The sequence below is a fragment of the Suncus etruscus genome, chromosome 17 (genome assembly GCF_024139225.1).
Source record: "Suncus etruscus isolate mSunEtr1 chromosome 17, mSunEtr1.pri.cur, whole genome shotgun sequence".
Classification (NCBI taxonomy): Eukaryota; Metazoa; Chordata; class Mammalia; order Eulipotyphla; family Soricidae; genus Suncus; species Suncus etruscus.
This window is the reverse complement of record NC_064864.1, coordinates 19886281-19909073: the sequence shown is the minus strand read 5'-3', so window position 1 is coordinate 19909073 and position 22793 is coordinate 19886281. Positions and strand designations below refer to the sequence as shown.

The 22793-nt window shown below is 45.8% G+C and overlaps 2 protein-coding genes and 1 non-coding gene across 3 annotated transcripts in view; 2 read left to right on the top strand and 1 right to left on the bottom strand.

The window, feature by feature from the left end:
• Nucleotides 1-22793, top strand: part of RASGEF1A (RasGEF domain family member 1A) — a 485335-nt gene that overhangs the window by 92628 nt on the left and 369914 nt on the right. The window lies entirely within an intron of this gene.
• KIF20B (kinesin family member 20B) overlaps nucleotides 18867-22793 on the top strand; it is a 62161-nt gene continuing 58234 nt past the window's right edge. The window contains exons 1-4 of the mRNA XM_049764574.1: nucleotides 18867-19013; nucleotides 19901-19987; nucleotides 20098-20214; nucleotides 21616-21754. Coding sequence (XP_049620531.1) covers nucleotides 18867-19013; nucleotides 19901-19987; nucleotides 20098-20214; nucleotides 21616-21754 — 490 coding nt within the window. The remainder of the gene's footprint in view (nucleotides 19014-19900; nucleotides 19988-20097; nucleotides 20215-21615; nucleotides 21755-22793) is intronic.
• LOC125995392 (U6 spliceosomal RNA) lies at nucleotides 21911-22013 on the bottom strand. Its single transcript, XR_007490928.1, has one exon. It is a non-coding gene; the product is annotated as a U6 spliceosomal RNA (small nuclear RNA).

Sequence of the window (22793 nt, the reverse complement as noted above, 5' to 3'; positions counted from 1 at the left end):
ATGACCCCGAGATATAAAATAATAACAGCAAAAAGTGTTGTCGTTCTGGTTCCAGTAAGTGTGCTAATATATACATAAGTCATGTGAAATTATTTAAGGGGGTGCATGTTGGCCACACCTGGCAATATTCATGCATTACTCCTGGCTCTGCACTCGGAATCACTCCTAGCAGGCTCAGGGAACCATATGGATGCCAGGGATCGAGCCCATGTCTGCCATATGCAAAACAAGCTCCCTAATCACTGAACCATCATTCCAATTCCCATGTAGAAATTCTGAGATCAGAATTATTTTGTTGGGCCGGAGAGATAGCACAGCGGTAGGGCATTTGCCATGCATGCAGCTGATTCAGGATTGATGGTGGTTCGAGTCCCGGCACCCCATATGGTCCCCAGTGCCTGCCAGGAGTGATTTCTGAGCGCAGAGTCAGAAGGAACCCCTGAGTACCGCTGGGTGTGTCCTCAAAACAAACAAAAACAACAAAAAAGAATTATTTTGTTTCATTCCTTGTAACACACTACGCTTGTCCAATGTTGAATGAGATAGATCTGAGTATGGATAACAAACTCTGTTAAAATTCCTAGATATTAATCATATATGGTATCCCTCAGGGCAGGTTAGGGCAACTTTCAGCTGAAATTTCCAGATGCCTCTGCCCTATCAAAGGCCACCTGCCCTGCCACAGCTGGACCTTGCTCTCCATGTATGTGTTCTATTCATATGGTGCATTTGCTGGAAGAGTATGTAAATTTCTGGGGCCAGAGCTAGAGGTAAGGCGTCTGCCATGCAAGAACTAGCTGAGGACGGACTTTGGTTCAATCCCCCCGCATCCCATATGGTCCCCCCAAGCCAAGAGTGATTTCTGAGGGCATAGCCAGGAGTAGCCCCTGAGGGTCAATGGGTGTGCCCCCCAAAAAAATAATAACAAAAAAAAAAAGAGTGTAAATTCTGGCTCTCCCTCTCACTACTGTGGAGCTTGGCATTAGCTGGAACTTAATTTTTGTAGCAGGAAAACTTTCTAAGAATTTAGTTTTCATATTCTCCCATGCCTGTGCTCACCACCTCCTTTCTGAACAAGAAACTTTTAGCGTTTTCAAAGACTTTGTTTTGTTTTGGGAGCACATTTGACAGTGCTCAGGAGTTACTCCTGGCAAGCATGGGGGACCATATGGGGTGCTAACTATCAAACATGGGTTGGCCGTACCCACCCTATCTGCTGTACTGTCACTCCAGTAGTATCTTGCTTTATTGGCAATTTTTTGCTCAGAGTGTATTACACAAGAAAAGTAGACTTTAATTCTAGGAAGATTCCTATGCTGCTAGACCAGGGCTTGTTTGTTTGTTTGTTTGTGGTCTTTGGGCCACACCTGCAGTGCTCAGGGATTACTCCTAGCTCTGCACTCAGGAATTACTCCTGGTGGTGCTTGGGGGACCATATGGAATGCCAGGGATCAAACCCAAGTCAACTGCATGTATGGCAAACACCCTACCCACTGTGCTATTACTCTGGCCCCTCGAATTAAGTTTTGGTCATTGCACTCTCAGAAACGTTTTGCAATTGGTACTTTTTTAAAATATAAATACTTTATTTAAAGACTACATATTACATAGTTGATATAGTTGATCATAATGGATTTGTTTCCAGGTAAATGGAAATGAAATAACTTTAAAAAAAATGGGCCCGGAGAGATAGCACAGCGGCGTTTGCCTTGCAAACAGCCAATCCAGGACCAAAGGTGGTTGGTTCGAATCCCGGTGTCCCATATGGTCCCCCGTGCCTGCCAGGAGCTATTTTTGAGCAGACAGCCAGGAGTAACCCCTGAGCACTGCCGGGTGTGACCCAAAAACCAAAAATCAAAAAAAAAAAGGGGGGGGCAGAGCAGTGGCACAAGTGGAAAAGCATTTGTCTTGCCCATGCTAGCCTAGGATGGACCGTGGTTCCATCCCTGGCAGCCCATATGGTCCCCCAAGCCAGACGCGATTTCTGAGCGTATATCCAGGAGTAAGCCCTGAGCGTCACCAGGTGTGGTCCAAAAGAGAGAGAGAGAGAAAGAATAGGATGGAAGGAAGGAAGGAAGGAAGGAAGGAAGGAAGGAAGGAAGGAAGGAAGGAAGGAAGGAAGGAAGGAAGAAGGAAGGGAGGGAGGGAGGGAGGGAGGAGGGAGGGAAGGAAGGAAGGGAGGAAGGGAAGGAGGGAAGGAAGGTAGGAAGGGAGGGAAGGAAGGAAGGAAGGGAGGGAGGGAAGGAAGGAAGGAAGGAAGGAAGGAAGGAAGGAAGGAAGGAAGGAAGGAAGGGAAGGAAGGAAGGAAGAGAAGGAAGGGAAGGAAGGAAGGAAGGAAGAAAGGAAGGAAGGAAGGAAGGAAGGAAGGAAGGGAAGGAAGGGAAGGAAGGAAGAAGGAAGGAAGGAACGGAGGGAGGGAGGGAGGGAAGGGAAGGAAGGAAGGAAAGAAAGGTGAGAAAGAAAGAAGAAAGGAAAAAAGAGTACAGCAACAAAACTATTTGTGAAAAATTAGTTTATTTTCTTTTTTTTTGTTTGTTTGCTTTTGTTTGTTTTGTTTTGCGGCCACACCTGGTAGTGCTCAGGGGTTACTCCTGGCTCTGCACTCAGAAATCGCTCCTGGCAGGCTCAGGGGACCATATGCTGGGAATCAAACCCAGAACAGCCCCATATTGGCTGTGTGCAAGACAAACACCCGACTGCTGTGCCAAAATTACTGTTTCTTAGAATGAGGTTATTAAATCATTGTCAGAAGGTTTATTAAGCTCAGTTGATTAATAAACTTAATAAACTTAATTGATCATTTTGTTACTTTTTTTGTTTCTGAATGTTAGGTGGCTTCAGATACACATTGGTATCTACATTAGTGTGTTCCTATGGAGATGACAGTATTTAAAGATTGGGACATTGGGGCCGGAGAGATAGCATTGGAGGTAAGGTGTTTGCCTTGCATGCAGAAGGTCATCGGTTTGAATCCCGGTGTCCCATATGGTCCCCCGAGCCTGCCAGGAGCGATTTCTGAGCATAGAGCCAGGAGTAGCCCCTGAGCACTGCAGGGTGTGACCAAAAAAAAAATTGGAGATATTAGGGGCCGGAGAAATAGCACAGCAGTAAGGCATTTGTTTTGCAAGCAGCCAACCCAGGACCAACGATGGTTTGAATCCCAGCATCCCATATGGTCCCCCATGCCTGCCAGGAGCAATTGCTGAGCACAGAGCCAGGAGCAACCACTGAGCGCCACCGGCGTGTATGGCCCAAAAACAAAATAAATTGGAGATATCATGCAACCATGAATGCCATGAATGCAGCCATAATATCCAGGAATTCCATGCATTGTTGCTGATACTTTAGCTTTTGAGGGGCATGTATTAGGCTGCCAGGTCTTCTGGAAGTATGAGAAGGGGAGGGGAAGGTGCCTGCATTCACTCCAAAAATGTCCAGGTGATGTCAGTCCAAATACCAGCATATCTGGAATTTTACTCAGGTTAGTGTCTCTGCAGAGTCGTAGATGAGTGATGAAACATTAATTGGGTCATTGATGAAACAGAATTTGGGTGAAGGGTGTATCAGTTATGGCTTGGGCAGGGCAGGAACTTGGTTTGCCCTTTCCTCCTGAGACTGCCAGCATTCAGCTGTGAACTCCTTTTTTTTTTTTTTTTTTTATGGCCCCTACATTTCACTATGAGCCCTTATGGGGTACCAATCCACAGTTTAAATACAGCAGGTTTGGCTTTTGTCTTGCAGGCTACTGACATAGGTTTGATCCCTAGCATCCCATATGGTCCCCAAGCATTACCAGATGTGGTCCCTGAGTGTAGAGCCAAGAGTAAGCTCTGAGCATCTCTGGGCATGGCCCAAAAACTAAAAGAAATTAGGTGCTAGATTCTGCTAGGGGTTTCCAGAAAAAAGAAAAAGTGAGAGACTTGTTTAGAGGAACTAGAAGAAAGAGACAGTTATTTCCCTGTAACTAAAAACTAGTGAGTCTGGACTAAAAGCACTCCTCAGGTTTGAGTAGCCTAGGCATAGGGGCCAGTATTACCCAAACATTGCACACCCAGCAATGTTCAGGGCTTACTCCTTACTCTACACTCAGGATTACTCCTGGAAGTGAAATGCAGAGAATAAAATCCAGTCAGTTGCATGCAAGGCAAGGGTCCTACCCATTGTGCTTTCTTTCCAGTCCCCACAAGTAAAATTCTTTTTTGGGGGGAGGGGGTGTTGGGCCACACCTGGTGACTCCTAGCTCTGAGCTAAGAAATCACTCCTGGAGATAGCACAGCGGCGTTTGCCTTGCAAGCAGCCGATCCAGGACCAAAGGTGGTTGGTTCGAATCCCGGTGTCCCATATGGTCCCCCGTGCCTGCCAGGAGTGATTTCTGAGCATGGTGCCAGGAGTAACCCCTGAGCACCGCCGGGTGTGGCCCAAAAACCAAAAAAAAAAAAAAAAAAAAAGAAATCACTCCTGGCTTGGAGGCCCATACGGGATGCCAGGGATCGAACCCAGGTCCATCCTGGGTTAGCTGCAATGCAAGGCAAACACCCTACCGCTGTGCTATTGCTTTGGCCCGGGTTTTTCTTTTTTTAAACAGCAGCTATCTTTAATAGCCCTGGCTAATAGAAATATGTATATGTATTATAATAATATGTCTTTTATTAAACACAAAAGAAAAGTTAAGCTATGGTGTCTAAAGCAATTGGGAACTATCTCTCTTTGTAAGCATGCTTTTTAATACTAATTTTTTTTTTTTTTTTGGTTTTTGGTTTTTGGGCCACACCCGGCAATGCTCAGGGGTTACTCCTGGCTGTCTGCTCAGAAATAGCTCCTGGCAGGCACGGGGGACCATATGGGACACCGGGATTCGAACCAACCACCTTTGGTCCTGGATCGGCCATTTGCAAGGCAAACGCCGCTGTGCTATCTCTCCGGGCCCTTAATACTAATTTTTTAATTAAAAAGCTATCATTTTAAGACCAGAGCCATTGCACAGCAGGTAGGGCATTTGTCTTGCATATGGTCAAGCCAGATTCAATCCCTGATATCTCATATGTTCCCCCGTGCTTGCCAGGAGTAATTTCTGAGCAAAGATCCAGGAATAATCCTGAACACTGCTGAGCATAGCCAGAGAAATAGTACAATAGGTAGGGCACTTTGTTTGCATGTAGCCAACCAAGATTCAATCCTCAGCATCCCGTATGGTCCCCTGAGCACCTCCAGGAGTGACACCTGAGTGCAAAGCCAAAAGTAAGCCAAGCCCCAAGCATCACCAGGTGTGGCACAAAAATAAACAAAAATTAAAAAGTTATCATCAGAGTTTAAATTATACTTGTGTACATTTCCTAACAAATGTCATACTCTCAGAGGTCTAGATTTATAAATGACTGCTACCTTTAGCTAGATATTATGCTACATTACTGCAAATTAAGTCATGAAAAATTTATTTGTGTTAATTAACCAATGTAAAATTAATTAACTACAGGTATAGTATTTTCATCTTCTAGAAACACTATATGACATATATTCTATAGCTCATTTCTCAGTGTTTTCAATACTATTCTTTTTTTTTTTTTTTTTTGGTTTTTGGGCCACACCCGGTAACGCTCAGGGGTTACTCCTGGCTATGTGCTCAGAAGTTGCTCCTGGCTTGGGGGACCATATGGGACACTGGGGGATTGAACCGCGGTCTGTCCAAGGCTAGCGCAGTCAAGGGCTTACCTTACCTTTAGCGCCACCGCCCGGCCCCTTCAATACTATTCTTAAAATGAACTTTAACATATTTAAACTAGAAAATAAAATTTGATATTTTTTTTCTGAGAGAAAATGTCTTTTTTTATTCTTTCGGTGTGGGGGCCACATCTAGCTATACTCAGGGGTCACTCGTGGTGATGCTCAGGAGACCACATGGGTGCAAGAAAATTGAGCTCAAGTCAGACCTCTACCTAACACCATGTACAAAGGTCAAATCAAAATAGATGGCCGGAGAGATAGCACAGCAGTAAGGTGCTTGCCTTGCATGTAACCGACCCAATGACGGACCTGGGTTCAATTCCCAGTATCCCATATGATACCCCAAGCCTGCCAGGAGCGATTTTTGAACGCAGAACCAGGAGTAACCCTGAGCACCACTGGATAAGACCCAAAAACAAAAACAAAATCAAAATGTATTAAATACCTTGATATCAGACTTGAAACTATAAGGTATAAAAAGAATATGTGCGGCCGGAGAGATAGCATGGAGGTAAGGCGTTTGCCTTTCATGCAGAAGGTCATCAGTTCGAATCCCGGCATGAGCCTGCCAGGAGCAATTTCTGAGCATAAAGCCAGTAGTAATCCTTGAGCACTGCCAGGTGTGACCCAAAAACAAAAAAAGAAGAAGAAGGAGGAGGAGGAGGAGGAGGGGGGGGGAGGAGGAGGAGGAGGAGGAGGAGGAGGGGAGGGGGGAGAGGAGGAGGAGGAAGAGGAGGAGAGGAGGAGGGGGGGAGAGGAGGAGGAGGGGGGTAGAGGAGGAGGAAGAGGAGGAGGAGGAGGAGGAGGAGAGGAGGAGGAGGAGGAGGAGAGGAGGAGGAGGAGGAGGAGGAGGAGGAGGAGGAGGAGGAGAAGGAGAAGGAGAAGGAGAAGGAGAAGGAGAAGGAGAAGAAGAAGAATATAGAATATGTAGGCAAAACACTCCATAACATTAAGACTAAAGGCATCTTCAAGGAGGAAACAGCACTGTCCAAACAAGTGGAATCTGAGATAAACAAATGGGACTATATTAAATTGAGAAGCTTCTGCACCTGAAAGGAAACTGACTAGAATACAATGGAATGGGAAAACTATTCACCCAAAACCCATCTGATAAGGGGCTAACATCCAAGATATATAAGGTATAAGTTCTACTAAGAACTTAACATGAGGGACCGAAGCTATGGTGCAGCGGGAAGGCATTTGCTTTGCACATGGCTGACCCAGGAGAGACTGTGGTTCAATTCCCCAGCATCCCATATGGTCCCCCAAGCCAGGAGCAATTTCTGAGCCCAGAGCCAGGAGTTACCCCGGAGCATCACCGGGTGTGCCCCCTCAAAAAAAAAAAAACTGGAGAGAAGAAATGAACAGATAATTCCTCAAAGGAGAAATGCAGATGGCTAAAAAGCATATAAAAATTGCTTCATATCGGTAAGTATCAGGGAGATGCAAATCAAAACAACAATGAGGTATCATTTGACGCCATAGAGATTGGCACACATCACAAAGAACAAGAACAACCAGTGCTAGCAGGGTTGCAGAGAGAAAGAAACTCTCATTTCCTGCTGATGGGAATGCTGTCTAGACAACCTTTCTGGAAAACAATATGAATATTCCTCAAAAAGCTGGAAATTGAGCTCCCATATGATCCATCAACACCACTCCTATGATTATATTCTAGGAACACAAAAATATATAATACAAAATGCCCTCTGCACCCCTATGTTTATCACAGCACTATTTATAATAGCTATAATCTGGAAACAACCAGGTGTCCAACAACAGATGAGTGGTTAAAGAAACAGTGGCACATTTATACAATGGAATACTATGCAGCTATTAGGAAAAATTAAGCCATAAAATTTGCCTATACACAGATGGACATGGAGACTATCATGCTGAGTGAAATGAGCTAGAGGAAGAGGGATAAATATAGAATAGTCTCACTCATCTGCAGGATATAAGAAACAAGACAGTATGGTAATAATATCTATAGACAACAGAACTGAATGCGAGGAGGACCAGCTCATGACGTGAAGCTTGTCACAAAGAGTGGTGAGTATAACTAGAGGACTAACCCCAATGACAACTACATGACAATGATAGCAAGGGAGAGAGACAGAATGCCTTTCTGAAAGACAGGTAGGGGGTTGGGATGAGGGAGAGAATGGGGGGACATTGGTGGTGGGAAGATCTCACTGGTGAAAAGTGATGTACATTCTATGACTAAAACCCATATGAAAATTTTTGTAAACAAGGTGATTAAATAAAAAAATTTAAAAAATGGGCCCAGAGAGATAGCACAGCGGTGTTTGCCTTGCAAGCAGCCAATCCAGGACTAAAAGTGGTTGGTTCGAATCCCGGTGTCCCATATGGTCCCCCGTGCCTGCCAGGAGCTATTGCTGAGCAGACAGCCAGGAGTAACCCCTGAGCATCGCCAGGTGTGGCCCAAAAACAAAAAAAATAAAAAATAAAAAAATAATTTAAGGGCCCGGAGAGATAGCACAGCGGCGTTTGCCTTGCAAGCAGCCAATCCAGGACCAAAGGTGGCTGGCTCGAATCCTGGTGTCCCATATGGTCCCCCGTGCCTTCCAGGAGCTATTTCTGAGCAGACAGCCAGGAGTAACCCCTGAGCAACGCTGGGTGTGGCCCAAAAACCAAAATAATAATAATAATAATAATAATAATAATAATTTAAACATTTTTTAAAATACACTACTTCAAGAAATAAATGAAGGGAGTGAGTTTATGGATTGGGAAAATCCATTTAATTAAAATGACATTATTCCCAAGAGCAATGTACAAATTTAATGCAATCTCTGAAAGAATACCCCCCAAAAATGCGTTGGAATGTTAGTTCTGTGCTTTTCTTTCTTGCTCTATACTTTTTTTTGTTTTTTGTTTTTGTTTTTGTTTTTGGGCCACACCCGGTAACGCTCAGGGGTTACTCCTGGCTATGCACTCAGAAGTTGCTCCTGGCTTGGGGGACCATATGGGACGCCGGGGGAATCGAACTGTGGTCCGTTGAAGGCTAGCGCAGGCAAGGCAGGCACCTTACCTCTAGCGCCACCACCCGGCCCCATCTTGCTCTATACTTTAGTGTGGTCAGATACTGACTTGTGGAGAATAGAAATTGGGATTAAAGGGGCACAAAAATAAACAGTTCAGGGGCCCAAACCGTAGTGCAATGGGTGGGTAGGACACTTGTCTTGCACACAACCTCAACTCACTCAGGTTCAACCCCCAGCACCCATGTGGCCACCCATGTACCATCAGGAGTAGCCTTTGAGCATTCTCAGGTGTGCCCCCCAAAATAAAATAAAATAAAATAAAATAAAATAAAATAAAATAAAAGTCAAACAAAATAGAAGCTCCGTAGTCTCAGGGTTTCCCAAATTTGGCAACACTGCCCCCTGGGGGCAGACAGTCCAGGAGCCCTGTAGCAACCTCTGGTGGAAATTAGGGGCATTTTATGCTTCATAGCTTTTAGGCTTCTTAGCGCAAAGAAAGTAGGCTTCCAAGGGATGAAATAAGTTTGGGTACGTCTAATTATTAACTGATATCCCCCCTCTAAAAAAATTAAAAGTATTGGTGGGGAGAGTAAACCCAGGCCAGCTCTGAAGGGTTACCTGGACAGCTTGTTGGCACCTGAAGCCCAATGCCAACATCTGGATGAGCAGTTTTTGTGGGGAGGAGCCAGATGCCACTGTCACTGCTGTTAGGCTCCATTTCAGGGTTCACCCGGTGAAAAGCAGCTAACTGTGTCCTGAGACTTTGCCAAGTTCCACTTCAGCCATTATCAACAAGACAGTCTTTTTTCAAAATATCTTTTCTTTGTGGGGCCACATCAGGTGATGCTCAGGGATTACTCTTTCTTCATATTCAGGAATCACTCCTGGTGGTGCTCAGAAACCATATGGAATGCCAAAGATTGAACCCAGGTCAGGGAGACAAGCACTCTACCTACTCTAGTATCCTTCTTGCCCTTTAAAATATCATTTTTATTTTTTGGGTTTTTTGTTGTTGTTGTTGTTGTTTGTTTTGGGACCACACCCAGGGGCACTCAGGAGTTACTCTTGGCTCTATGCTCAGAAATCACTTTTTTTTTTTTTTGGTTTTTCAGGCCACACCCGTTTGATGCTCAGGGGTTATTCCTGGCTAAGTGCTCAGAAATTGCCCCTGGCTTGGGAGGACCATATGGGACACGGGGGGGGGGGGTGGGGGGGGGGGGGAGGGGGGGAAATCGAACCGTGGCCCTTCCTTGGCTAAGGTTTGCAAGGCAGACACCTTACCTCTAGCGCCACCTTGAAGGCCCGGAAATTTTTTTGGTTTACACCCGGCAGTGCTCAGGGGTTATTCCTGGCTCCAGGCTCAGAAATTGCTTCTGGCAGGCACGGGGGACCATATGGGACGCAGGGATTCTAACCGATGACCTTCTGCATGAAAGGTAAATGCCTTACCTCCATGCTATCTCTCCAGCCCCACCAAAATACCTTTTTTTTTTTTTTTTTGGTTTTTGGGCCACACCCGGTAACGCTCAGGGGTTACTCCTGGCTATGTGCTCAGAAGTTGCTCCTGGCTTGGGGGACCATATGGGACACCGGGGGATCGAACCGCGGTCCGCCCAAGGCTAGCGCAGGCAAGGCAGGCACCTTACCTTTAGCGCCACCGCCCGGCCCCCAAAATACCTTTTTTAAAAGACAATTGCATGTTCCTTTACCACCAGATGGAGAAGCATCAGAAGCCCTAGCCATGGCACTGGGAAGTTCTGGCCAGTGTTTTTGTACATCAGAGATCTGGTGCTTGTCTTACAACCAGTCAACCCCTTACCCCGTCTAAGTCCCTAAGACTACAAATGACTCCAAGAGTCACTCCTGAGCACAGAGCCACAAATAGCCCCAAGCATAGCAGGGTTGGTCCCACTCCACCCCCCAAAGGACACAAACTCTAGGAATTTCTTTATAAATGTGTTGTTGTTACTGCTGCTGCTATTGTTGTTTTGGGGCCATGTCAGTTTGTGGCCTTCAGGGTTTACTTCTGGTTCTTCACTTCAGGGATCACTCCAGACACTCTCTAGGAACCATATATGGGTCAGTCCTGTGCAAGGCAAATGCCTGACCTACTATATTGTGGGGCTTCAATGCAGGAAAACAGGTCTGGAGTCCTTGCAGAAACTAAACCAGGCCAAGCTTGAGAGGGTGAAACACTTGTGGTCTGGGGAGTTTTCAATCTCTTGGAGCAAGAGAGCTGCCGATCAAAACCAGCCAGTGGATTGTTTCAGACAATCCATCCCCAGGCAGAGGGTGGGTCCAATAACAACAGACAAAAGCACCTATATGGAGCTAATGCAATCTAGGTGGGTTTTTTTTGTTTTTGTTTTTGTTTTTTTTGTGGTTTTTGGGTCACACCCAGCAGTGCTCAGGGGAAACTGCCGGCTCCATGCTCAGAAATTGCTCCTGGCAAGCACGGGGGACCATATGGGACGCTGGGATTCGAACTGATGACCTTCTGCATGAAAGGCAAACGCCTTACCTCCATGCTATTTCTCCGGCCCCTAGGTGGGTTTTTATATTCCCAAAGCCTTGGATGGAGGGCGGAGGCAGTATTTGTTTTGGAATAAAATAATATTACACTAATATTACACTATTTGGCTCCCACAAAATTTATACTAAAAATTTATTCAGAAAATACTTAAGACTAAATGAGATAGCATATAAGAAAGTGAATGGTGGGGATGGAGAGATGGTATGGAGGTAGGGCGTTTGCCTTGCATGCAGAAGGATGGTGGTTCAAATCCCGGCATCCCATAGGGTCCCCTGAGCCTGCCAGGAGCGGTTTCTGAGCGTAGAGCCAGGAGTGGTCCCTGAGTGCTGCCGGATGTGACCCCCCCCCTCAAAAAAAAGTGAATGGTAATAAATTATTCAGTTTACTCAAACAGCCAGAAAGAATACAATGGGGAAGGTGCTTTCCTTGTATGTGGCCAACTCAGGTTTGAGTCTCACACTACATATTGTCCCCACCTCTAGGAGTGATCCCTGAAAATAGTCAGGAGTAATCCCTGAGTATAGTCAAGTCAGGCAAAAAGAATATATATATACACATTATTATACACATATACATATATATTTGTTATATATAGATATATATTATTATACACATATACATATATATATTTGTTGTTGTTTGTTGGGACCTGAATTCTGAACAAGGAGGGACGCCATTTTGTAAAGTCCACGTGGCAGGTTTCTTAGGTTCTGAGCAAGGAGAAACACCATTTTGTAAGGACCACAAGGTGTGAGCCACATGCTAGGACTTCACAAGCCTATTTCCATAGACCCCTTCCCCAATCTACCTTACCATACTAGGTAGCCTATCAGGGAAGGACAAGGGAGTAGTAGGAAGATACCCCTAGACAAGAGTCAATTGTTTTAAGGATCATTAGAAAGTTGGAACTTCCCTTTATCCCTTCCCTATATAATCCTCATCATGATCTTGGGCGGGGCTCATCTCCTTCAGGGGATGGCCCTGGCTGGCCAGGCTGGGGAATCTTGTGGGCAGACAGATTAAAGTGTTAAACTAGTGTGATCTAGTCCTTTTACTCTGGAACCCTACATTGTTCATACATTCAGGTAACAAATATTTTTTATTTTGGCCCACACTTCATGGTCCTCAAGGGTTACTCCTGGCTCTGTGCTCAAAAATTACTCCTAGCAGGGGCCAGAAATATAGCACAGCAGTAGGGCATTTGCCTTGCGTGCAGCCAACCCAGAATGAACCTGGGTTTGATTCCCGGCATCACATATGATCCAATGAGCCTGCCAAGAGTGATTTCTGAGTGCAGAGCCAGGAGTAACTCCAAAATGCTGCCAGGTGTGCCCACGCACCCAAAAAAAAATCTCCTGGCATATAGGATGCCAGGGATTGAACCTGTGTCAACTGAGTGCAAGCCAAACACCCTACACACTATGCTACCTCTCTGGCCCCTCAAATGACAAACATTTAATGAAAACCTGATAAAATATAGTTAGCTCACTCTGGGCACCATATAGGACGCTGAGGATTGAACCTGTGCTGGCTGCATGGGAGGCAAGTGCCCTAACAGCTATAATAGTTCTTCAGCCCCTAGCTCATGTTTGAAACAGGGTCTGTGCTACTAACTGTTGGAGTTACCGGTTTTTCACTTGAATCAGGGTATTTCTTCTTTGCATGTGCTTGTTCCACCTGGGAGGGAAGTACTTCTGGATTGGCCCCTTGCTCCTACCTGTTCTCCACTCATGGGGGTGATCCTACTATTCCCAATAAAGACCTCCAGTCAGAGAAACTTCCTGTAGTTTTGGTTCCACAGCGTGTCTGTCTACCTGCCTTCTGGTACCCTCCTGCCTACTTGCAGCTAGTTTGTGGTGGAAGTTCCTGAACCTGTTTTATTTTCCTAACCTGTGTGTATTATTTCCTGTGCCAGCATTGCTTCCAGACCCACACTCCCCAGTGCCCCCCAGGATTGGGGTACGAGCCTTCCTCTACAACTAACCATTTAGAAAAATTAGCCAGTGAAACCAGAGTAACACTGCAGGGGATAGGATGTTTGCCTTGCACACAGCCAACCTAGGTTCAATCCCCATCCAGCATTCTATATGGTTCCCTAAACACCGCCAAAATAATTCCGAAGTGCAGAGCCCATGCAGAGCCAGGAGTAACCCATGGCATTGTCCAAAAAACGAACAAACAAAAGCCCCATCCCTCTGGGGCTAGAGAGATAATATAGTGGAAAGGGCACTTGCCTTGCACACCAGGTTCATCCCTGGCATCCCATATGGTTCTCTGCACACTGCCAGGAGTGAAAAGATTAAGCACATAGGCACTGGAGTCCATTACCTGGACTCTAGTTGTTTATTCTTTATACAAAAATTAAGAAATTATTACAAAGCAGAGCAATTGGAGCAGATTAGCAGGTTCAGCAAAACTCAAGACAAGAAGCTTAAGTCCTTTAGTATCTCTTTATAAATGTTGTTGGCTTGGTCTTAACACTTCTGTGTGATAGATAGCGTTCCTTTTTTTTTTTTTTTTTTTTTTTTTTGGAGAGGGGCACATAGGATGGTGCTCAGGACTTCTAACTCTGCTGCATTCAAGGATCTTTCCTCGTAGGGCTCAGGGACTGAAACTCAATCAGCTGCTTGCAAGGCAAGTGCCTTCCTGCTGCACTTCCTCTCTATTCCGTTCAGCTCCCACTGTTTTTTTTGGGGGGGGAGGGGGAGTGTTTTTTTTTGGAGCCACACCCAGTAACACTCAGGGGTTACTCCTGGAACTATGCTCAGAAAATCTCAGAAATCACTTCTGGCAGGCTCAGGGGACCATATAGGATGCTGGGGGTATAGCTGTGTGCAAGACAAAAGCCCTACCACTGTGCTATCACCACCCCCTACTGTTTCTTAACAGCTCTGACTCTATTTCCTTTTCTGTTAAGTGGGGATAACAACAAACTATAACTCATCGGGTAACCATTAGTATTCATTGAATATAAAATTTTAGAGTAGTATCTAAGCACTCTGGGTTATTTATTACTATCAGCAGAGACAATGATAAGGGCAAAAAATCAGTTTGTTTTAACTTCTATTTTTTTTAATTTATGCTAATGCTTACTTCAAGATGAAATTCTCTGGAATAGGAACTAAATCTTAAGCGCTTCCTAATCAAACTGGTTATGTTTCTAAGGGAAAACTCAGTGCCTGGTGCCGAAAACGAAAGATGTAGGAAGAAATACCTGTCAAATTGGCCCATTTTCCGCATCTTCCTGGCCCTATCCATATTCCTCCTTATCACCATCTCTTGCTTGGACAGCTACTATCTCTCTTAACTAGTTCAACAGCAGAATGCTTGTTGATTGCCTCTCTTCCAGGAGACTGTTTTGCTCCTATTTAAAACAGTCCAGGAGCTTCTCATTGTACCCAAATGCAGAACACCTGTAAAATATGGCTTTAGTCACTTCTTCAGTCTCATTTTAGCTTCTTCTTCTCCTGCCTCTGTTCTTAACAGTCAACCTGGCTCTGCGCTCAGAAATCGCTCCTGGCTTGGGGAACCCTATGGGCCGCCGGGGGGAATCGAACCGCGGTCCGTCCTAGGCTAGCGCGGGCAAGGCGGACGCCTTACGGTTTGCGCCACCGCCCCGGCCTCTGTGTGTTTCACTGCAGGAGCGGCATCCGCTGAAATGAACGGCCGGAAACGCTGGTAAATTACTTCTCGGCCTGTGAACTGTCAATCAGAGCTAAGCCCCGCCCCCGCATTGCGCCCGACAGCCGCTTCCGGGAGTCAGGGAGCTGTCCCTCAGCGTGCTAAGCCCCGCCCCCTCATTGCACTCGAAAGCCGCTTCCGGGCGCCGGGGAGCTGTCACTCAGCGCGCTAAGCCCCGCCCCTGCATCGCACTCGAAAGCCGCTTCCGGGCGCCCGGGAGCTGTCACTCAGCGCGCTAAGCCGTCCCTCACCCCAAAGCCACTTCCGGGAGAGCTGTCACTCAGCCCGCGGAGCCACGCCCACTCCCAGCGTTCCGCGCGGCGCCGGAGCCGCCATGGTTTGAATTCGAAAACGGAAACCTCGCGGGACTCGCCGCTATTTTCGCCGGCTGGCGGCGTGAACAGGTGAGGAAGAGGCTGGCTGCGCTCTGGGGGGGCTGGACGGAGGAAAAAGGCTCCGGGGAACACGGGCTGGCATGTGGGAGGAAGAGCCCGGTGTCCCGAGTGGAGCCGGAGCGGTGGCACATGCGCTAGCCTAGGAAGGACCCGGGTTCGATCCCCGGCTTCCCAGATGAGTTCCCCCAAGCCAGGAGCTAATTCTGAGCGCGGAGCCAGGAGGAACCCCTGAGCGCCTCCAGGGGTGGCCCCCAAATAAAATCCATCCAAGACTCACTTTTTTCCTCCCTAGGATAAAAAGGGATGATAATAGGAGTATTCCTAAAATTAATGATCATAGTAAGAATAAATGATAAGAGGTAACAGGGCTGCAGTTTGCAATCTGTGTGGCTGCTCCTACTGTGCGTGGGGCAGATGCTGTTTTGCAAGCCCAGGTTTCTCCTGATTTCTCGAGGGGAAGTTCCCTGAAGGAGCAGGTAGGTGACATGCTTTCTCATTGGGAGGAGATCTTGTCTGCTCCCCTCTGTGCACTTCATAACTAAGCTGTCACCCCTGTCTGGAGCTTGTGCTAGCGACCCCAAATGAAGGGGAAGGTGGGGAGGTGGGAATGCAACGTTGGCTGGCTGGCATCTTAAGGTTTTCTGCGGCCCCCCACCCCCAATCATTTCATTTTCTGATGCATTGACACAGTCTCCTATATTCCTGCTTGAAAGATTAGATGTCTCAAGTGCAGAAGTCAGCTTATTTTTTGTTTTTGTTTTTTTTTAATCCATGGTTAAGGTTCTTTTTTTTTTTTTTTTTTTTAGTTTTTTTTGGGTCACACCCGGCAGTGCTCAGGGGTTACTCCTGGCTGTCTGCTCAGAAATAGTTCCTGGCAGGCACGGGGGACCATATGGGACACCGGGATTCGAACCAACCACCTTTGGTCCTGGATCGGCTGCTTGCAAGGCAAACGCCGCTGTGCTATCTCTCCGGGCCCTTCATTTTTGTTTTTGAGGCAAGGTAGCATGGGTTGGGAGGGAGATTCGGGTTGGAGACCCAGCATCCAGCATCGCTGGTCCCTTTCAGGTACCACCTTTGGCTCTTTTCTATACGATATTTGGGTATCCCTGTGTACCTTCTTGAACCAGGAACCCTAGTTTGGAACTCGGATGTTTTAATGCCAAGAGACTGCAAGGAGCTCTCTCCCTTTCTCCTTGGCTGTGTGCTTGGAGTAAGTTCTCTGTTTGAATGTTGTTGTTTGTTTTGGGTGGTTTGGATTTTGGGCCGCACCTGGAAGTGCTCAGGGATTACTCCTGGCAGGCTCAGGGACCATAGGGCCACACCCGGCGCTGCTCAGGGGTAACTCCTGGCTGTCTGCTCAGAAATAGCTCCTGGCAGGCACGGGGGACCATATGGGACACCGGGATTTGAACCAACCACCTTTGTTCCTGGATTGGCTGCTTGCAAGGCAAATGCCGCTGTGCTATCTCTCCGGGCCCTTAAATCCCTGACTTTATTTTTAGGTTTTGTGACTTAATAGTAATTCAGAGGCTCGAGTGATAGTATCGCAGGTAAATCCCTTGCCTTGCTCCCAGCTGCAGCTTACCAGGTTCCATCCCAGCTTCCCATCCCAGCATCCCATCTGGTCTCCCAAGAGCCAGCTGGAATAATTCCTGAGTGCAGAGCTAAGACTTAACACCTGAGCAACACAAGCCAAAAAATAAAAATTAGGATCGATGAGGTGGCGCTAGACGTAAGGTGTCTGCCTTGCAAGCGCTAGCCAAGGAAGGACCGCAGTTCGATCCCCATATGGACCCCCCAAGCCAGGGGCGATTTCTGAGCGCTTAGCCAGGAGTAACCCCTGAGCATCAAATGGGTGTGGCCCAAAAAACAAACAAACAAAAAAAATGTTTGCTTGAAAGTCATTGTGTAGGCAACTGAGTTTAACTGATAAGTGCTAAAATATTATATATACCATCTGTAATTTTCTTCAAAAGACACAAAATAAGTTTGTTAGTTGGACAAATAAGATTTGGGGGGGGGGGCCGGAGAGATAGCACAGCAACGTTTGCCTTGCTAGCAGCCAATCCAGGACCAAAGGTGGTTGGTTCGAATCCCGGTGTCCCATATGGTCCCCCGTGCCGCCAGGAGCTATTTCTGAGCAGACAGCCAGGAGTAACCCCTGAGCATCGCTGGGTGTGGCCCAAAAACAAACAAAAAAAAAAGTTTTTTTTTTGTTTGTTTTTTTTGTTTTTTTTGTTTTTTTTTTTTTTGGATTTTGTTTTTAGGCCATACCCAGTGGCACTCAAGTTGCTCCTGGCAGACTCGGGGGACCATATGGGATGCCAGGGCTTGAACCTGGGTCTGTACTGGGTCATTAGTGTCCAAGACAAACACCCTCCTGCTCTGGCACCAAAATAAGCTTTTTTTGGTTTTGGTTTTGGTTTTTGGATCACACCGGTGGCACTCAGGAGTTACTCCTGGCTCTGTGCTCAAATCGCTCCTGGCAGGCACAGGGGACCACATGGGATGCTGGGATTCGAAGCACAATCCATCCCGGATCGGCTGCTTGCAAGGCAAACAAACACCTTACTGCTGTGCTATCTCTCTGGCCCCCAAAATAAGCATTTTTAAAAAAATGTGTGGAAAATTTCTCAACTGTGTCCTATAGTTTAGAAAGCATTTTGTTTCTTCATGTTTGAGAGAGATTCGTGCAGCAATTTAATGTTTCCTTCTATTTTACTTAAATTAAGCATGGAATCTCTGTATAAATCTACATATAGAGATTATCAGGGGTCTCAAACGCAATTTACCTGCAGGCTGCAGGAGGCAAAGGGGTGATCCTTGAGTGAAAAGTCAGTAGTAAGCCTTGAACATTGGGGGGTGTGACCCAAACAACTAAAACAAAACAAAACAAAAAAAGATTCCTCTAGGGCAGGGCCACAAAATGTTGTACAGAGGGGGATTAGATCATGTAAATGTTAGTAATAAGTGGCATTGATTATTATGGTTTATAATCTGTAAATTGTTTAACCTTTATTTTTGCCACAAGTCATCCTAGACCAGTGTAGAATTGACATCCTGTGGAGGTCTAGTAACAGGTCTCCACTCAAGTAGGTATTGAGGAGTTCTGGCTATAAGATGACATAAAAGGAAAGCAGGTCTTCAAAAACATTCCTTTTGTGAAATATGAGCCACATGGGGATTGCTTTTTACTCATCAAAGTGATAAGAAATAGTGTTGAACATATTAGAGTATTATTTGTAATAGATGCTGAACTCGGACTTTGGAAATGATTGGTGGTGGGGCCGGAGCGATAGTGCAGTGCGGCTTTTGCCTTGCACATGATTAACCCAGGATAGACCTCGGTTCCATCCCTGGCATCCCCTAGGGTCCCCCAAGCCAGGAGCAATTTCTGAGCGCATAGCCAGGAGCAATTTCTGAGCATCACCGGGTGTGGCCCAAACACCCCCAAATAAAATGACTGGTGATATACGTATTGATTCACTAAAGTGTGAAAAGTAAAGAGGTCGGTACTCTTGCAGGATGTCTTCCAGCGTAAATCTCGATGGAGCGCCTAGACCGTCTTATGTTTTTAGTGCTGAACCAGTTGTAAGACCTTCAGAAATCAATTTTGATGCGATCAAGCTGGATCTCTCACATGAATTTTCCTTAGTTGCTTCGAACACTGAGGTGAGTACAAGAAAAGCACTATTTGGACTATTGGAATTGAGTGGAAGTGGTGTACATAGTCACGTTCATGGGCAGATGGGATCCCTAGGCAAGAGCTGTTTTTTTCCCATCTGGATTGGTGGATCAGAGAGCTCAATAGGTTGAGTGTACCCTTTGCATGCAGGAAATTTGGGTACAAGCTCTCGAACTGCATGGTCCCTGAGTAATTCCAGAGTTACAGACCAACAGGTAGCTCCTAAGAATCACCACCACCTCCCCCACAAAAAAAAAAAAATTCCAGGATTAAAAAACTGTAGACTTGAGACACATTTCACTCCCATTTATATTGAGTACCATGATTTACAATGCTGGTAATGATCGTTTTCTGTATATATCAGGTATATATAAATGTCTTTAGTCATTCATAGAGGAAAAGGTTTCTCAGATGATTTAATAGTTTACTTTTTGTGGATTGTGTTGTGTGTGTTTGTCTCTGACTCTCTTTTACTACCCCTTTCTACCCTCTCCCTGACTTCATCGTTTTCCTTATCAAGTATATGGTACTGGGGTGCAGACACTGAAGCAGGGTCAGTCTCATGTAAGGCAAGCACCTTAGCCCTCTATGCCATCTCTCCAGCCCACTTTAAAGAAAGATGACCTCTGAAAAGCCTATTTGGGGGAGGGGGGCAACACATGGTATCTCCCAGGGGTGACTCCTGGTTCTGCATTCAGAAATGGCTCCCAGCAAGATTGGGGGACCATATGGGATACCAGGGATTGAACAGTCAGTTCCAGGTTGTCTGCATGGAAGGCAAATACCCTGTCACTGTGCTATCACTCTAGCCTGTGTTTTTTTTGTTTTGTTTTGTTTTGTTTTTTTTTAATAAAATGATCTTGGTCTCTTTAAGGCAAGCGGTTTGGAATCTAAAGATTATCTCCAAGTTTATCTTCGAGTAAGACCATTCACACAACCAGAAAAAGAACATGAATCTGAGGTTAGTGTTGAGTTTTATTGGCCTTAATATTTTTCCTTTTGTATTGAATGGACAAGGTAGCATTGTTTTTATTTTTATTTATTGTGTTTTATTTTGCATGTTCCATCTAGAGTTGTGTGTATAGTCTAGACTCCCAGACTATTACGCTAAAAGATCCACAGAGCATCTCTGGTAGATTAAATGAGAAAAGTTCTGCACAGATGGCACAAAAATTCAGTTTCTCTAAGGTAAGTACATTGGAAAATGGGAATCTGAGAAGACTTTTCTTTCAGGAGAGGGAGACAAGAACAATCAGCACTGGTGCGAATGTGGGGGGGGGGAACGACTCTCATTCACTGCTGGTGGGAATGTCGACTAGTCCAGCATTCTTGGAAAACAATTGGGTAGTCCTCAAAAAACTATAAATTGAGCTTCCATATGACCCAGCAATACCCCTCTGAGGGATATGCCTAGGAACCCAAAAACACAATGCGGCAACTCTGTGTTCATCACAGCACTATTTACAGTAGTGAGAATCTAGAAACAATCCAAATACCGAGAACAGATGAAACTGTGGTTTATCTGTACAGTGGAATACTATGCAGCTTTTAGGAAAAATGAAGTCGTGAAATTTGTTTATACCTGGATGGATAGGGAGAGTATTAAGCTGAGCAAAATGAGTCAGAGGAGAGAGCTAGACATAGAATGATCGCACTCATTTGTGGGATATAAAAATGATACGGTAATAATATCCAGAGACAATAGAGATGAGGGCCAGGGGGACCAGTTCTTGGTAGGAAACTTGCCACAAGTATTAGGGGAGTGCAGTTAGGGCAGAGAGACTATCATGACAATGATAGTTGGAAATGATCACTCTGGACAAGAACTGGGTGCTGAAAAGGAGAAAAGTGATATGCATGATAAACCTTCAGTTTACGGGAAGAGAGAGAAAGAGAAGAAAAATGTCTGCCACAGAGGCAGGCAGGGGAGAGGGAGAAGGCTGGGAGGAGTGTGGGAAGGATATCTGGGGACACTGATGGTGGGAAATGTGCACTGGTAATAGGTGTTGAACACTCTATGACTGAAACTCAATCATGAACAACTTTGGGGTTTTTTTTGTTTGTTTGTTTGTTTTTTGAATTTTTGGTCACACCCGGCATCGCTCAGGGGTTATTCCTGGCTCTAGGCTCAGAAATCCCTCCTGGCAGGCTCGGAGGAACCATATGGGATGCTGGAATTCAAACCACCGACCTTCTGCATGCAAGGCAAATGCCTTACCTCGATGCTATCTCTCTGTCCCCCAATCAAGAACAACTTTGTAACTGGGGGAAACACTATTATGAATGGCAGTGCAAACCACAGTGTTTAAATAAAGTAATAAAAAATGAGCAATGGATGGGGTGGGATCTATTGATATTAATTATTAAAACTTCATAGGGCTGGAGGGGTGGCGCAAGCGGTAGGGCGTTTGCCTTGCATGCGCTGACCTGGGATGGACTGTGGTTCGATCCCTGGCGTCCCGTATGGTCCCCCAATCCAGGAGCGATTTCTGAGCGCAGAGCCAGGAATAGCCCCTGAGTGTCGCTGGGTGTGTCCCAAAAAGAAAAAAAAAAACTTTCTTAAGCCTTTTTTTTTTAAATGTTGTTTAGGTGTTTGGTCCAGAAACTACACAAAAGGAATTTTTCCAGGATTGTACTATGCAATCAATAAAAGACCTCTTGAAAGGAGAAAGTCGGCTGATTTTCACTTATGGACTAACGAACTCAGGAAAAACATACACTTTTCAAGGTAAACTGTTTTATTTTTTTCCAGAAAGGAGAAAGTAGCACTAATACTAATTTATATAATACTTGCTTATAATTAGTTTTCATTACCTAGAATGTTTGTTCCATTTTGAAGCATCTTGAATGTCTGTCACTAGTGTTTTTTGTTTTGTTTTGTTTTTTAAATATGGAACGCTTCACGAATTTGCATGTCATCCTTGCGCAGGGGCTGTGCTAATCTTCTCTGTATCGATCCAATTTTAGTATATGTGCTGCCGAAGCGGTGTTTTGTTTTTGTTTTTGTTTTTGTTTGGTTTTTGGGTGACACCCAAAATCGCTCAGGGATTACTCCTGGCTCTACGCTCAGAAATCACTCCTGGCGGCCTCCGGGGACCATATGGGGTGCCGGGATTCGAACCAATGACCACCTGCATGAAAGGCAAACGTTTTATCTCCATGCTATCTCTCCAGCCCCTAAATAGTTCTGTTTTTTTTTTTTTTTTTTTTTTTTTTTTTTTTTTTGGTTTTTGGGCCACACCCGGTGACGCTCAGGGGTTACTCCTGGCTATGCGCTTAGAAGTCGCTCCTGGCTTGGGGGACCATATGGGACGCCGGGGAATCGAACCGCGGTCCGTCTCCTAGGCTAGCGCAGGTAAGGCAGGCACCTTACCTCCAGCGCCACCGCCCGGCCCCAATAGTTCTGTTTTTTTCAGTTTGTTTGTTTTTGGGTCATACCCAGCAGTGCTCAGGGGTTCCTCCTGGCTCTATGCTCAGAAATCGCTGCTGGCAGGCTCAGGGGACCTTGTGGGATGCCGGGATTCGGATTTGAACCGCCGACGTTCTGCGTGAAAGGCAAATGCCTTACCTCCATGCTATCTCTTCGGCCCCCACACCACTGTTTTGGTTTTTTGTTTTGTTTTTTGGGCCATATCCAGTGGTGCTCAGGGGTTACACATGGCTATCTGCTCAGAAACCGCTCCTAGCAGGCACGGGGGACCATATGGGACACCGGGATTCGAACCAACCACCTTTGGTCCTGGATCGGCCGCTTGGCAAGGCAAACG